Source organism: Haplochromis burtoni, unplaced genomic scaffold, assembly GCF_018398535.1.
Source record: "Haplochromis burtoni strain Fernald_Lab_line unplaced genomic scaffold, NCSU_Asbu1 Contig_5, whole genome shotgun sequence".
Lineage (NCBI taxonomy): Eukaryota > Metazoa > Chordata > Actinopteri > Cichliformes > Cichlidae > Haplochromis > Haplochromis burtoni.
In genome coordinates this window covers 3,083,556-3,100,970 of record NW_024582366.1, presented here as the reverse complement: position 1 = coordinate 3,100,970, position 17,415 = coordinate 3,083,556, and the positions used below count along the sequence as shown (strand labels likewise).

The 17,415-nt window shown below is 38.8% G+C and overlaps 1 protein-coding gene across 5 annotated transcripts in view; it reads right to left on the bottom strand.

Annotated features, from left to right (window-relative positions):
- The window catches only part of opa1 (OPA1 mitochondrial dynamin like GTPase), a 40,476-nt gene extending 26,308 nt beyond the window's left edge, over nt 1-14,168 (bottom strand). The window contains exons 1-22 of one of the 5 annotated variants that reach the window (XM_005920967.2): nt 13,970-14,168; nt 13,103-13,427; nt 12,907-13,003; nt 12,675-12,782; nt 11,514-11,567; nt 9,979-10,061; nt 8,190-8,333; nt 6,832-6,885; nt 6,639-6,743; nt 6,268-6,354; nt 5,752-5,865; nt 5,444-5,524; nt 5,265-5,339; nt 5,102-5,173; nt 4,773-4,872; nt 4,538-4,668; nt 4,047-4,119; nt 3,390-3,462; nt 3,187-3,302; nt 1,813-1,877; nt 1,527-1,603; nt 533-698 (exon numbers count right to left, since the gene is read on the bottom strand). In XM_005920967.2, coding sequence (XP_005921029.1) covers nt 533-698; nt 1,527-1,603; nt 1,813-1,877; nt 3,187-3,302; nt 3,390-3,462; nt 4,047-4,119; nt 4,538-4,668; nt 4,773-4,872; nt 5,102-5,173; nt 5,265-5,339; nt 5,444-5,524; nt 5,752-5,865; nt 6,268-6,354; nt 6,639-6,743; nt 6,832-6,885; nt 8,190-8,333; nt 9,979-10,061; nt 11,514-11,567; nt 12,675-12,782; nt 12,907-13,003; nt 13,103-13,427; nt 13,970-13,998 — 2,229 coding nt within the window. In that variant the 5' untranslated portion in view covers nt 13,999-14,168. Of the gene's footprint in view, nt 1-532; nt 699-1,526; nt 1,604-1,812; nt 1,878-3,186; nt 3,303-3,389; nt 3,463-4,046; nt 4,120-4,537; nt 4,669-4,772; nt 4,873-5,101; nt 5,174-5,264; nt 5,340-5,443; nt 5,525-5,751; nt 5,866-6,267; nt 6,355-6,638; nt 6,744-6,831; nt 6,886-8,189; nt 8,334-9,978; nt 10,062-11,513; nt 11,568-12,674; nt 12,783-12,906; nt 13,004-13,102; nt 13,428-13,833; nt 13,946-13,969 lie in introns of those variants that run through there. The other 4 variants (XM_005920968.3, XM_014333192.2, XM_014333191.2 and 1 more) reach the window with 4 other exon arrangements.
- Nucleotides 14,169-17,415: the final 3,247 nt, after the last annotated feature.

The window sequence follows — 17,415 nt, the reverse complement described above, 5'->3', positions numbered from 1 at the left end:
AACGTTTGAGTCTAAGGTTTATTTTTTAGCACCCGACGGCTCTTTTTTGCTTCTCATCCGTAAATAATCTGCTCTTTCACGTGATTCAGTTTATTTTGAAAAGTCTCAACAGGATCTTGAGCTTTATTGTGAAAGGTTTATGTGGAAAACAAACAAGCGGACACGTGACGCGATGGAGTTACCGTTGTTGTTGCTAACGACAACGCATAAATACAGGCGCTTGTCCGTCCGTAGTGTGGTTATATTAAATATAAGAGAAAGAGAGAACTTTAAGAAATGAATATAGCCACTACAGTGACCATCAAAACGAAAAAATATTGCAGTAAACAGTTTATTTTTGCGACACCACGAAACAAACAATAGCGTAAAATTAAACAGACGTTTTTATATCGTCATCCGATATATATCGTTATATCAAACAGCCCTACAGTGAACTCACCAAAATGTAATAAAAAAATTCTTAAAATAACAACAATCACTTTAACTGAATGAATCATGATATGAGCTGACTAATAAAGCAAGGGTGCTTCACCTCCAGTGCTTTGTGCGGGAGCTGCTTGTCAGTCCACTGTTTGAGCTTGATGTCTACAGTGGTGTTAAAGGTACCAGAGTCCATTGTTTGGGCAGCAGGCAGGTAGATGTTCTCAATTACATGGGTGGAAACACGTTCCCACAGCTTTTTCTGTAGAATAGATTCCCTACAAGAAGGAAAAAAAACAAGTCAGTTCTGAAAGAGATGTGCGCCGACTTGTACCAAACTTTGTAGCTCAATAACTCTAACCCATGTTAAGATCTTGAAGATTTGGATTATCACTTTTAGTTACAGACAGAAGACAGACAAAAACACAAAAAGAGTGCTTTGGACCAAGGTGTCCAGCTGAGTGCAGTTAAGTCGTCAGCCGGAGCAGGAAAACAATGAGCAAAGAGGGACGCTCGACTGTAAACTCCAACATCTATACTATGACCCTGTTAAAAGCTAACAGCATCCACACTCTCCACAGCGACGCAGAACAAAACCCAGGATTCCCCCGAGTCCCAAATCCCACTGAGACCAGGGAAGCGTTGCACTTATCTCATTTATCATAAACGCACAGCCATATTTCATTAGGTCCCCTTTTGTTCCAGCTAGCACTCCTCACTGTCAATAAGAGCCATTTCCAATAATGCTGGCTGGCTGCTGGCTGGCTAACAGGGCCACCCCTGCTCCTGTCCATGGGCCATTCATCAGATTATTGATCAGAGAAAACTGATGCCACGCACACAGGGGATGCCCACAACAGCATGCATAGATCTCATTTAAGCAAGGTTTTACTCATTGTGGTATTCACATACAGCTACATGCAGACAAAGATCTGCTTTTTAGCTCATGGCTGGTTAAGTACTAATGCACATTTTAACACTGCTCTTTCCCCATAACATGAAATATCATTCACCTCACAAACAACTAAAACTAACAAAGTCACTGAAATGATGGTGAGACCAACTAAAGAATAATAAATCATGATGTTAGTTCAAGAGGAACTTACCAGTGTTGTGGAGTCACCTGACTCAAACTAATAACTTCATCCAAGATTTCATTTTTAGCCTTTTCAAACAGTTCATTCTGCAAAAAGATTAAATACTACATTAAAAACCTTTAATGTAATTTTAAATTACATTATGCAATTTTAACATATTAATAAACTCTTATTTCTTAAGGACATTTTTTTTAAAAACAAATGTAATTTATAAAATATCCATCACTAATGAGCATGCTGTCTTTTATAAAGAACTATGTGAGAGTTCAAAGGAATGGCTGTTTGTGTTTCCTACCCTGTCCAGCTCTCTTAGACGAGGGTAGTTGTTCTTCCATTCTGTCTCCAGGTTGAATCGTGAAGCTGGTTAAAGCAGGGATCATGAAAAGGAATATTTAAACAAACACTTTCAACTTCAATATGAACAAATTTCAATCTTACGTGGTTTAAAATCACTGCACACCTGAATGACCCACAGGAAATAAACAAATAATCCTGATAAGAGAACTAACTGGTAAAAACTTCCATAACGACAGTAATGCAATTATTGGTTTAGTGATAAAACCTCTAAATAAAGAGCAACTACTGTTATCATCGATTACATCCACACAGTTCTAAAGAGGGACCATCAGCATTCAGACTGGATGGATTTGGATCAGAGTTATTATATGAAAACTGTTTTGTACCTGATGAGGGTCACTTAGTCTGAGATGTTGTGATTTAATAAAATAGTAGTAGGTGAGACAGTGTGCAGAGGCTATAATATATTTTTAAACAGTCTTACACATGAAACGTGACATTATAATTTTAATATAGACGGCAACATCATAAAGCTCCAACAGACACTAATCATCAAATTATCTAGTGCTCATTCTTCTGCCTGGCTGAAACTTAACACTTAAATCTTTCTTTTTCACCATGGAGATTATGCTCCATCCTTTGACAGATCTCGATCATCATCAAGCAATGAGCCTATACCGACAGAGCCTGGCCTTTTCTCACATAGCATGATATGACGGCAGCCTTCAGTCACCAGATGGTGTTTATTCTCTAATAACAGGGGATGAGGGCTTTGCACACTTACTCTCCCTAACTGGTCTCTGGAGAGGAGGGAAGGTGGGGCCAATCACACAATTTTATCAAAAGTCAGAGTTTTACCTCTCGCGTATGCACACAGAGACACACTAGCACACTGAGCTTCTTGCCCCTTTCCACAGCTCCCTATCCACAGTGGAGATTAGGCTAATTGCTGGTTTGTGGGGATGTGGTGGCGCCAAGAATGGAGGATGGAAGCTGGCTGCATGCGATTTGATGGGATATGGATCGATGCTCAACACAATGGACCTATGGGATGTGAAGTCTCATGGCCATAAATCTCTTATGCTGTTAGCAATGAGCTTGAGACTGTCTAGACTAATTGTAGTTGGAAGTCAAGACAGAGGGGGTGGAAAAGTATGGCAGAGTGGCTGAGGAAAGCCAATATAGGGAGACTGAAAAGAGTAAGATCAGCTACTCCTTTTACCGTTAATCCTAACATGCCTATTCACATTATTAACATGCACATCACTGCAAACAGATCTGACCATATAAATGTTTCATTGCAAACAACCAATCTATATGAATCAATTGGTTCTTTATAGGATAAAATTAAATGCTGAAGGTGCTGTCATACCTTTGAAGACATCAGCTTGTTGCTCTACAGACTCCCGCACCATCTTCCAGAAGCAGTCAGCGACGGCCAGACTCAAGTTCTTTGTAGTCACCTGGTGAGCTTTCAGCATGCCGTCCCTAGTTGTGCACACAAATTATTTCTCAACTCTGGAATTACTTATTTGATGAACTTTTAGAAGCTGCATATTAGATGGTATAACTTGCCTGAGTAACCTAGAGTTCTGAAAGAAGTCCTCTTCATAGTCTTTGATGGAGTCTATGCTTTCAGCACTGCTTCCTGGACACAAGCAATTAGCAATAAAAAGTATGAGCAAATAATTCAACATAAATTAGCAACTATTCTACGCAATGCTGTGTGTTACATAATGTATTTCTATCAAATAGTGGCCGAGTCTTTTATTTAGCCCAAAGGCAGAAGGCCTTTATTTGAGAGCAGGCTTGTACTAAATGTAGCCTTCATTTAGTAGAATACGTGTCATGCTCATGTAGGAAGGCTTGCATGCTCTGCTCCAGTTCGCAATTTAAAAATTACTGCATTTGCATTACTGCATTTCTCTGAATGCATCACAGAAAAGAATGACTTCCTTATGGCAAAGATGAATGAGACGCCTTGTGATTCCTTGCACATGTTCTTTGTTTTAACAGCAGGCATCCCTGAATGCTTTCAGCTTCCCTCACACAGGGAGGGTCATCTACCTGGCTACCTACCTACTTCACCTGCTGTTTAGTTAAGCTAACGTGGAGATAAAACATTTTAAAACAAATTTCTCTATGGAAATGTGACATTATTGACCTAAAAGTCATCATTAAGGGACACAAAAATAAATGTAGCATGCTGGAGTTCACAGTAGTGGACGTCACCTTTTCCTGTTACAACAGCAAAGTAGCCCAGGGCTTTCATGGGAAACAGCTTGCCTTCCACTATTTGCTGAATCTGAAAAAGAAGATGGCAAAAAAACAAAACAAAAAAAAACAAATATGACTGAAATTCTCTATTCTGTTGTGTGCACACCGTTTTCTGAAACCAGGTGCTGACTTGCCAAGAAAATCTGGTTAAACTGTAAGGATTTAGCGCCCTCTTGTGGTGTAGTTGCAAATAGCTCTAATCACACTGCAATAATTGCATGATGAATCAACATGATCACTTTTAAGAAGTCATTTTAACACAATGAACAACAATGTCATGATAATGGGGTTTTTTTAGGTGTCAAGAATCATTAGGTAGACCTGTATTTTTGTCACTACATTAAGAAATTAAAATAAAATAAAGCTTTCGAAGCTGTTAATAGTATATCTTTTACCTATAAAGTAACTATTTTACAACATTTTCTTAGATGGCAAAGACTAGTTACTCTGCTTGGGCTGGCCAGGTTCTTCTCAGCCAGGTCCACTTTGGTCAGGACAAAGATGGTCCTCTTTCCCTGAGGGTCCATCTGGCTAACCAGGTCTGTTACAATGCTCCGCTCTGCATCCACACTGCCATCTGGACAACAAGCAAGAGGGTTAGTCCACGTAGAGATCACCTCTTCTCTCACTTTGATATGTGCTGGTTTTATTACTGTAAATGGAAACATATGCATATCTTACCCTGAATACAGAGGATGATTGCATTGGGGTTTTGCATGTAGGCCTTGCTGATGCTGAAGATTGTTTCCTTAGTGTCTGTTGCCATGCCCGCAGTCACCGTCTACAAGACATTAAATAACTTTTTAAGACTGCAATTTTTACAAAAAGTGAAATAGTGACTAACAGCAACTTTTACACTTTAAGAAAACAAATAATTTAAAAAAAATCAAAAATATATCCATTAAATATTGGTAAATCAATATAAGGTAAATTATAGACAAAAATCCAAATGAAATCCTAATACAGCCAAAGGAATTTGAAACATTATTATACGCAGAATATAGACTTACACTGATTACACCCGGTAAGTCAACGAGTACCATCCTCTGGATGCCAGGCCCCTTAACGCTCAAGGATATTGTCTAACATACAGAACAGAAAACATCATTTCATGAAACACTGCAGAAAAAAAAAAAAAACTTTGTTTAAACTGAGTATTAGTATATGTACAACCTCAGAGCTGACTGTCTGTCCTTCCTTCACACTTTTCCTCATCCTCAGCTCAATCTCATGCCTGAGAGCAGCCAGCTGTGGGACACAGGAAGAAAGAGCACAATAAATACTTTAATGAAACAACTAGCTTGAAGTTGTAGTTTCTATCAAATGGATGGATTGAAGACTGTGTCACTTACATCTTCCTCTTTGGTTAGGTCAAACTCTCGGCCACTGTCCTTGAACATGGCCACGTGGTGAGGGCCTTCACTTAATGTTACCTACACAACATATAAGAGTTTTTATGTATTTAAAAAAACGAGTCAATGTTGGTTTAACTTCCCAGAATGCTTGTGTGACAACACTCAAAAACATATTTGTTGTTCCTTATGTAAACCTGTTTATGATGACATTTTCTGACCATGTTGTGAAAAAATATTCAATTAAATAAGGGCCATATAAATATGAAATCTTTCACACACACGCGAACCACACTGGCCACACACACCTTGACCGGAGAGCGTGTCATCATCTCTCCTGAGCCCCTGGGAAATATCCTGGCTTGTGCTATCATCTCGAGCACGCTGGTCTTTCCAGCACTCTGATCGCCCACCACAACGACCTGAAGCACAAGTTTAGGAAGAGGGTGAGACCACACAAAGAGACAGGGAAAGGTAAACAGCTCAACCAAACAGCGTTGGGATAATGGAAAATGAAACAGAAGGCCTTATGTGATCCAGTAACAATAAATGCAAGTTTGGCAACATATTTACAAAGTTTTGATGCACGCTCAATCATCCACGTAAGGAAATCCCAAAAAGTTGATTCGTTGATTAACAGAATCAACCTTTCGGGTATTTAGGAAGTTGTTTGTTGATTTTTATGAGTCAAGCTATCAATTTTAACACACACACACACACACACACACACACACACACACACACACGAACACATACAAAAATGACACAAAAATGTTGTTTCTTAAAAAACACACAGATGTTCAACAAATAAAGCTCATATGTACCCTGGGTAGGTGGTCCTGGGTGTTGTAGTTGGCATCATAGTCCGACAAGACATCCAGGACTTCAGAATACATATCAATAAGGGATTTCTACACAAGGAGACAGAACAGTAATTAATTATCAGTCTTTGAGTAATTAGCTGTCACAACAAAGAAGAGCTGGAGAATAACTAAATCTATGAAAGGCAACACTTTTTTTTAATCATTAACAGATATTACTCATAATAAAATGTAACTGCCCAACACTCTGGGACCTATCTGGAAAATATTCCAGATATCTGCAATGCTCACATCTGAAAAAGCAATCCCAATTAAAGTAAAATCTAGACCAGGAAAAAGAGAATCTGTATGTGTTTAATATGTTCATAACCCACCTTCACTTTCCTTTGGTGAATGCCCTTATCATCTTTTTGCAGCACCACCTTCCTCAACTCTTTGTTTTCCTTCTCCAGTCTCTCCAGCATGCGCTGATATCTTAGCTAATGGACAAATAGCAGTGTCAAAACTAACAACCAGAAACATTTCAACATTTACATTTAAGCAAGGAGAAAGTCACAGCTACTGTACCTGAGTGCGCAGCAGCTCTTCTTGGAGCTGGTCTATCTTTTCTTTGTCAGATGACTAAAGATCACAGAAGAGACAAAGAAAAAAAAAAAACAAAAAACAACAACAAACGTTAATGCTTCCTTTCTCTTCTGAATACAAGAGCTAACCCCACGACTCTCACAGAACACCTTCAAACAACTGAACTCCCACCGGCATCATAAAGGCTCAATCCGTGCATTCTGTCTACGGAGAGAGTTGAAAGTCAAGTTAATGCAAGAGAGGAACACAAATTTCAGGCACATACAATCATTCTGGCATCGCTCAGCTTCAATCAACACACTATGATTCACAAACAGGCACAAATCACAGAGTGAACTTAATTACAAATCCACTGCCATTACAGCTTAATTTCAATGATTGGACAAACTGTATTTTATTTTGTATATTATATATATGCAACATGTTTGGAACAATGAGATGTGGGACAGGAAGCAGGAGGCACAGCAGACATGGACAAATGATAGAAGAAGAAGAAAAGGAATTTAAAGACGCGCCAAACTATTTCATTAAAAACTATTTCTATACTGCACAACAGGGGTAAGAAATGTTCTTCAACTTACATTCTTGCAATACATAGCAAAGATTTTTGAAAAGCTAAGAGATCGCTTCATTATTTTTAAGGAGCTTTAAGGAGCTCTTAAAGAGCTTAAGCGTGTTGATGAAGTAAATTGATAAAGAAAAGTTAGATCCACTCATGAGAGTTTAAAAAAAAGTGTAGCTCACACCATGCGGCAGGCTTCACTCCACTCCATGCAGCGCTTCTGCACAATAATGCAGTACTGCTGATGATTATCCAGCCACTTGCGTGGGAGAATGACGCTGGCTATAGTCACCATTTCTAGCAAACCCAGCTGTTGTGGTCCATGCAAGCCCTTTCAACAGCACACTGGCAAAACAAACTCAAACTACACAGTCAAAGAAGACGACTGCTTTTTAATACTGTAGAGGGTGGAATAAAATCTGCTGACAGGCCAATTTATGTGGACTACAAGTTTAACAAAAACAAATATATATACACCAACTTTACACCAGCTGAAAATCGTATGAGGTCACCGCTACAGTAACTGTTTAGTATACTCATGTGTGGTTAGTTTCACACTTTTAATTGTAACCATCAGCAACACCGAGGTAAAGAGGCTTGAACCTTTCAGAGAGGAAACACTGATTTTCACTGGGTGTGAAGTTACTCTAGTGTTTTTTTTTTTAAGGTAGCGCTGGCTGACATTACTTAGTCCAACGATTTAACTCTGCGCTGTAGCTATAAAGCTTTAGGAGTCTCTTGTATGATAGAGCAGATCTAAGCGGGACTGGACCTTCACCTTGCGTGACTGTTGAGGGGGGCTGGGGTTCGGAGCAGGCTCTGACGGTTGGGGGCGTGCACTACTGGTTGCAGCGGCCCGTCGGACCTCCTCCTCGTGCCGCTGGATCTGCTGCTGAATAAGAATGAGCTCGCCAAGCAGACCCTGCTGAGGTATGTCATAGTGAGAAAAAGGCAGGAGGCGCAACAAAAACATCTGCAGGCCACGGGGCAGGCCAGCATTACAGGCCACTGCAGTAACCCAACACAGGGCTACAGCAGAGGGCGTCTGTCTTTGTCTCTGGGATTTATTTTGTTTTTGAGTCAAAATTAAAACTGTATTAATTAAGGGTTGTCATTAAAACGAATCACAGTCTTTGGCTGTGTTAATCTTGCCACCATCATCAGTGTAACTGAGCAAAGTCAGCCTCTCCTAAATCCAAAACACAGAGATGCTGAACTTTGTCAGACTGAAGGCAGAAGAGGCAACTAATACGACAACCAGTGCCTCTCAGCGAGTGGCAGCAACTGTGATACTGTTGCATTTGCTCATTATTATGCTCCACTGAGGATTTTTGGCTATCTGCTCATCATGAGTGGGACAACACTTTGCCTGAAGTTCATAATTCCTCAATAACACAACTTCTGTAAAACAAGTTTCAAGTTTTGACCAAAATGTTTAGATGTGCTGCAAAACAACGTTAAATGGACCTGAAAACAACTGGTCGGAAGTTGATGATTAACCAAGCGAAGCAGGCACTGAGATATCGGTCAGGGTGAAGCACAAAGCATACTAAATAGCAGGAAAAATAGTTCAAGAGTCCCCACCATGACGTATGTCAAATTGTGTGCATCCTTTTGCTTTTTCACTCTGTGAAATGTGCAAATAATATAATAAAAAGTGGTGTTTTGTTCATGTTGGAGACCATGATCATAGAAAAAGTAGGGAATAGGAAAGTTTTGTTTTGTAAAAGCACCTCCTAATACTCCAAGTCACTGTCACTTTCCTTTAAACTTTAGAGACTGTTAAACAAGCACACTTATACACAATCACATACATACACACATATACCACACATACGCACGCAGACACAAACAAGGTAAAAATAGATAAATAAATAATAGGACATGGATGCACTGAAACATAGAAAACAAAACAAACATACATACAAAGTACAAAACATACAAAACAGCACAAGGACAACAGAAATGAAATAACTGTGTAAATAAGGAAATAAAGTTAAAAGAAGCAACTATCCACCGACGTGAGACAACAGTCAATAAACTTCGCACATGTTCAGCAGTGTGTGTAAGAACTTGCAGTTAACACTTTGATTTGGTGCTATACAGTTTGCAGGTACAGGTTTAAAACTTTGAAGATCAAACTACTCTAGCAGCACTTACAGACAGCTTTTTGGCAATTTACCATCTTTAATTAACACCGTTCTTGTACAAACTTTGTTCTCACTATTACACCTTTATATATCTGTGTATCGGCTGGTAAGATTGTGTTTAACTCACATTTCACATTCAGAAGAACTCACTGAATCAAAACGAACCCCAAGTAGTACACTGCTAAAGACTATGGACCTCAATCGCTGCCAGGTCTTCAAAGCACATTACATTTAAAAATGTACAATTTTTTCGAGTAATACAAACTAACATTTAAGTTTCTTGGGGGGCATTTTGATTTAAATGATCATAGTTCTTTTCCTTGAAGCGAAAAGTAGCAGAGGAGCTGAGCGAGACCAAGCTGTGTCAGAGTAAAGAGAAGAAAAACTAGGAAGTGTGAGCAGATTCTATCTACTTGCCTTTTTGTACTGCTTATCACCAGCTTCATGTGCGACTGCAGCAGAGGAATCTGTGGCATTTAGTGGAGGATCACCTGAAGTTTCTATCAGAGGAGACATAACAACCCAGGATAAGATTACTAATGCAAATACATAAATATTATTACATGCAGCTCAAACTAGGAGAGTTGTGACTATGGCTAAAAGACCCCCGATAGAAAAATAGAAGAGCAGAATGACTAAAATTCAAATGTCTGGAAAATGTAGCACTACATAAGTTTTTCAAGCTATTCAGGAACGTATAACAGTCTGATAATCATCAGAAAACTTAGCACAGCTAGGACTAGATGTTGAAGCACTGAAATACTGTAAATGGTTCCATCCATTTGACGCTGACGTCTTTGACTCTGATTAACTTCCATACCTTGTTAGAAACACCGTTTTAGATGGACAAAAAGCAATTCAAGAATTGACTTCTTTAAGATCTTTACATTTAATTTTCTAATATTCCTTTGGCACCTAATCAAAACTGGTGAAATTAAGTTTTCAAGACATGTTATGACAATGCACAAGGAAAACTCTACTAAGCAACAGAATGAACATGCACAGAGAAACATGTAGTAGCATTGGGAATAAGTATATTGATTATATCAATGGACAAATATTTTTCCTGAAGCCATTACAGGTACATTAAGTGTTAATAGTGCGTGAGTAAGAGCCAGAGACACTCCCTGCTGTTATTACGACTCCTTGCAAAGGCGTGGTCACATCTGTGTGGGAATCCCTTCAGGTAAATATTTCACATACTGTTGTGCAATGAACTACCTTTATTAATTTTAACCCATTTAAGGGTTACATTATTGTTATTTAATTAATTTCAGCTAATTGTTTGGATTGATTATTGGAATTCATTTACATCTTAATCAGCTTTGTGTTCATTTTCCAACCATTTGAATAACAATAAGTTTGAGCAAAACAAACCTGCCCCAACGATTAGTGATGAAAGAATGACAGAAGCAAAAAACCCTGGTGAGAAAAAAGGGTGGAAGTCAAAGGAGGCAAAGAATACACAACACAGTAGGACAAAGCACAGCCGAGGACAGTCTGGTTTAAAGAAAGGAAAACTGAAAAGGGGAGATACTACAGGTAAAAACAATGATCTGCATTTATGAGCTCTCCAGACCCTTTCTGTAGATTTTTCTTAAAAATAAAAAAATAAAAATTTGTGCTCTAAATTAACTATGGAAAGGTAAACTTCAAGGTTTCTATGAATTTGGGGTGACTTCAAGATGCAGTAGAGAAATTTTCTACCAATTCAAGCAAAGCTTAGTCCAAGATTAGACCTTTTAACCCTCATAGTTACACTTACTGAACTCGGTAAATAGTCTGAACAATGACAGCAGCATTTAACTGCATATCCCAGGAAGATGCTCTGCTACCGCCTTCAGAGCCAAAATCATGGCCACCATGCCAGTGCTGTGGCGAGACAATTGTCAGATAGCCACAGAAAGAAAAGAGGGGAGTGGGCAGCACTACTGAGAGCTGGGTTTACACACCTAACAACAGATGCAGACCAGAAGCTCCTTTGACTTCACTACCCAAACTCACACCTGTGAAGAACGTGGAGGACAACAGGAGGGTAGGGGGGGAGGAGAAAGGAAGAACAACACAAGATAAAAAATCATAAAAGACAGAAGCAAAGGGATGATGGTCAAAGCAGGGACACAGCTAGCTACATGATGTATATTAATACAAAGATACTGCTGTGCCAGAGCTTTAAGTGACCTAGCTAATTAATAGGAAACTGTTAAAATTGATGAGAACACCCTCAAATGGGCGTCATCTTGAAAAAAGCCATAAATGTTACAGTTATCATTAGTGGCTTTTCATTATGAAAGCATAACCGATCCTTCATCATTTGTAGGCAGAATATAATATTTAGTATTTATTTAAACATTAATGCTGATGTACGATGACACAAAACATGATCAAATCCTCATCCAGTCAAAATGCCTCCTACACAATACTCAGTGAGGCTCATTAGTACAAAGTGTGTGAATGTGTGTGTGAATGGGTGGATGACTGGATATGTAAAGCGCTTTGGGGTCCTTAGGGACTAGTAAAGCGCTATATAAATACAGGCCATTTACCATTTTATTTAAATCTAAGCTTTCATGTTCCCAGGAACAAACTTGTACTGTAGTGAAATTCCTTATCACAGGAAACGTCATACAGTTTACACAATCAGTTTGTACAGATAATGTTTTTAAATGAAAGTCATGAAATAACAGACATGTATACATTTATATTGGTATAATACCACACATAAATGCTGCACATGGACCCATCTAAATGGTGACACCATGAAACCAAAGTCAGCAATAAAACAAAATCGCAATTACTGGACGGTTCAGTTAATAAGGAATCATTTAATAACCACAACCAGAGGTAGAAAGGGTGTAGCAGAAAAATTAGCAAGTAACAGGATACAGAAGTCTACTTGCTCATTCTGCTCAGGTCCCTTAGAGGTCGGAGAGACCAAAAATGCAACCCTTGGAGTATGTTACAGGTAAGAAGGTAGAAGAGGAAAGCAGGTTTGCTTCAGTGAAGCTGCTGTAACCTTCATTCTAAATCCTGACACTCAGATGTCTGCACATGCTATTTTTTACAATAATATGTAATTGCATTAAGTGAATGCTGATGCTTTGTTTACTCACCAGAGGTGAGGAGGCTTTTGAGGAACGTGAAGTTCTCCCCAATTTTGTCAAAGTCGGGTAGTAGTTTGGCTATTTCTTCCATCTCTGGTAGAGCTTTGGCCAGTTTATCTGCAGGTGAAAATGGATAACACAGTCAGGTGGAAAAGACAGAGCTGCAGCTCATGATACAGCTGGTGTAAAACAATGTGAGGGATTTAATCATTATTGTTTGTAAAAATAAAAAAAAAATTACCAAGATCTATTTGTTCGCTCAGTTCCCAAACAAAATCAGGAATCACCCAGTTGTATTCACTAAAATCAGGCAGCATTTCCTTCCACTCATCATAGGTCTGGTAGAAAACAAACAAAAAAAACCATCACCGCTTCAGTATGTTTAACAGTTTTCCTGCATCTCACATGACAAGCAAAGCACAACACTCCACACTGACCTTCTTAGCTGTATACCCTCCTCCCACTGCACTCCCCAGCAGAATATATCTGAGCTTCAGCAACCGAGCAGCAAGGCGAGCCACCCAGAAGTTGCGCTGCTGCTGGTACCCGTGGCCCCCAGAGCCCGGGTGAGGCTTCGGCGGCCGCATGGGCAACCGAGACATGGAGGTGAAATAGCGGGCTGCTGTGCGATGAGGAGGGCGCTGAGGGTTGCCGTTTCCAGAGTAACGGTGATGGATAGCACGGGAGAGAGGGTGCAGCTTCTGCAAGGGTATCCGAAATCTCACCCCCATGTTGTTGGCCACCAGGTTCCTGCAGGCCACGCTGAGATGAGGTGTGGATGAAAAAAATAAAGACACCTCATTTCCACAGAACAGTTACAAAAGCAGTCATTTTTGTTCAAGGTAGCCCCAATAGACTGCAGCAACACGCAGGAAAGCAGATGGCACACGTTTTCAGGTTTGACATTGAACGTTATAAACAACCCAGTTTATTACAATAAATCACTTAACTAAGTGTACAGACACAGTTAACAGGGGTCTGTCAATCTATCGTTTTTGTTTTTAAATAACGCAGCTGCTGTACACACTCAGCGACCGAGCTAGACTTTTAGCCGGTTTATGCTAGGGTAACGTTAATGCTGCAGTAGCACCGGCAACATAAACCAAACGCACTCCACACGTAGACAGCCGTGATAACTCCTATAATATGTGTCCTTTATCTTTCTTACTATGACATGGGGCTGCTGTCATCTACACAGAACCAGGTCGGCCGTCCTGAGCTGTCAGAGGAAGCAGCTTCATATGTGCTCTCCTCACACCGTAGCTAACCCTGGCTTCTGTTACCTTCATTAAATGCAAACTCACCAGGCAGCTCTGCTCCCGACACGCAGCATGATGCTGTTAAAGCAGCTCCACGGAGATGTCGTTCAGATTCACTATTTAGGTACAGTTTAATTCATCTTCCCAAACAACACACATTTGCTTGCCCGTTGTGGCGGCTAACTAGCTAACAAGGACACAATCGGAATGACAGTCCACTTCCGGTGAGTGGTTCCACCGCCTAAAGAGCACTGACAAAATAAACGATGTAGGGAATTGGTTCCTATACGTACCTCTGCTATAATATCTCTTTTCGGTTTGACTGCAGAGTTTTATAAATCATTTTCTAATCTCCTGGCTCCGTTTTTACTGCAGGTTTTTACAGAAAGTATAGAGAATAACACCCTCCCTCCTTCTCTTACTCAAGGTCTCATAACACTTATTCCAAAACCAAACAAAGACTTACTCTTTATTGATAATTGGAGACCCATCTCCCTGCTTAATAATGACTATAAGGTTATGGCTTTAATACTTGCTAACAGAATTAAAGAGTTTTTGGACACAATTATCGATGAGACACAATCAGGCTTTATGAGAAACAGACACATTTCTAATAACATTAGACTGGTTTTGGATTTACTTGATTACTCTGATCTGGTACCTGACAATAGCTTCATTCTCTTCCTGGATTTTTATAAGGCTTTTGATACAATTGAACATCAATTTATTTTCCACTCTTTGGAAAAATTTGGCTTTGGCAAGTTTTTCTGTAAAGCTGTCAAAACCTTATACACAAATGGCAATAGTTCTATTAAAATGATTAACGGCTCCACCCCGAGATTTGACCTGAAACGTGGTATTCGCCAAGGATGTCCTATTTCACCATATTTATTTTTACTTTGTACACAAATTCTTGCAACTAATATTTCAAACAGTGTTGTACAAGGAATCACCATAGCTGATAAGGAGCTCGTCATCAGCCAGTTAGCCAATGACACCACACTCTTCTTGAAGAATGCAAACCAAATCCCTCCAGCTCTTACTGTGATTAGTGATTTCTCTGAGGCCCCTGGTTTATGCCTAAATCTAAAAAAGTGTGAGTTACTAGCAATTAAAGACTGCCCTGCAAATACTATCTGTAATATCGCTGTTAAATAAGAAGTCACATACTTGGGACTGTTAATATCCAAAGACCAAAAATCAAGATGCTCGTCAAACTTCACTCCAATTAACCCTAAAAAGGTTCAACCAGTGGCTGCAAAGGGACTTGTCTTTGAAAGGTAGAGTGTTGCTTACTAAAGCTGAAGGGATATCCCGATGAACATATGCTGCTCTCTCCTTACATCTGGATAAGAAAATTAGTAAAGATATTGACCGTATGCTCTTTAATTTTATATGGAAAAACCGTACGCATTATATTAGAAAAACTGTTGTGATGAATAAGTACGAATCAGGTGGGCTTAACGTCTTAGACTTTTCTACTTTAAATAACACTTTCAAAATTAATTGGGCTAAACATTTTCTTAAAAACCCTACCTCTATCTGGAACTTTATACCATATTATATTTTCTCTCGTTTTGGTGGCTTTAATTTTATTTTAAATTGTAATTACAATGTTGAGAAACTCCCTGTAAAGCTTTCATCCTTCCATAAGCAGGTCCTCTTAGCGTGGACCCTCATTTATAAACACAACTTCTCACCTCACAAATACCTCATCTGGAACAACAGAGATATTTTATATAAAAATAAATCACTTTTCCTGGAAACTTGGGTCCAAAATGGGATCCTATTGGTGGCTCAGCTGGTTAATAAAGAGGGACAACTACTTACTTACAACGACTTTATTGCACTATATAATTTTCCAATCAGTGTTCAGGAATTCTCAATGGTGCTTGGTGCCATACCCTCAGGGACTTTAATGTTATATAAAAACACTGACAGCTCAATATCTACCTCAGTCACTCTCCCTGACCCAGCTGAGTCACCAATAGGAAAAATCTGCTTTTCACAGGAACTTGGTAACAGCAATAAGAGAATACGTAGTTTATTCCAAGAAGATATCGTCTCTCTCCCATATATAACATCTTATTGGAACCGATATGTTCCAGATATCAAGTGGAAGACAGTCTGGATGGTCCCCCATAAATATTTGATTGTAAATAAGGTGAAAGAAGTCTCATTTAAAATTCTACATAAATGTTATCCAGCCAGTCACTACATGGTCAAATTTAAAAGGGACATAAATACTAATTGTACTTTCTGTGGGGATCATCCAGAAACTGTGACACATCTTTTTTGGTACTGTTCTTTTACACAGAGATTCTGGAAGAATTTAGCAGGTTTGTTATTGTCCATATTTTAAGGGAGTTTTCTTTACGATGGGAAAATGTATTATTCTGTTTCTGATAAATGTTTTTTTATGATAAATTTGTTAATACTTTTAGCTAAATTTTTTATCCATAAATGTAAGTTTACTAACAAAACACCATATTTCTGTCATTATTTTAAGGATGTGGAAATGTACATACAATCAATATCAGACTGCACCAACAAAAAGGCTCAAAACAACATATGTATGTGAATTTTTGCGTGTATTCTTATAATTGTTACCTTTTTTTACCCTTGGCTTTTTGTGTTAATGTTCTGTTGTTTTGTATAGTTCATCTGTTCGTATGTTGTATACTCATTGTTTGTTAAATAAAGTTTAAAAAATAAATAAATAAATAAATAAAAATAATAATAATAATAATATCTCTTTTCAAATGACACCCTCGTCGTCTGTGTTGGGGTTTTTAGGGATAACCATAACAATGTGCACTACATATGTTTAGGAAATAAAGCTGCCATTATTTCTTCTTTTTATACTGTTTTCTCGATTTTTAAATGTCTCTATAGTTCAATATAATTCAATGTTATTTATGTAATGTCAATTGACAACAACAGGTGCCTCGGAGGCTACTAGAGCATGCACCTATAGTGTAAGTTTGACCATCCTAGATGACTTCCTTCTTTAGTCATTACATTCACAAGATGCACAGAAAGCGTAACTTTTCAAATACCTCAGGCTTTCGTCTCCATTTCCCTTCCTTAAGGATGGCTTCTTGATAACCAGCCTTTGCCCATTTCAGATGAAGCTTCAATGAACAGTGGCTCACACGGATCTCAGGTTTTTGTTGGATTTTTCCCTATTTTTAAAAAAAATGCATACGGTCTATGTGATGTAGATAGGACAAGTCGAGGAAAAAAAGAAGTAACAGACTTGAAACTCTTTCCTCAGTTTTTTAAAGAAACACTGCACTTTACGCTGAGATATTTTCTGGAGAAATTGCCTGTTAATGCAAAAGTACGGTTTCATGCCTCGCAAATTATCGTCTCCGGCATTTTACGTAGATTCAAGTAAAAAGAGGGTAGAAAAATGCGATGGGCTGCTTGCACCTTGCCTAAAACGACCATTTTAATTTGGTTCTTTACCAAGTTGTCTGTTACAAGCA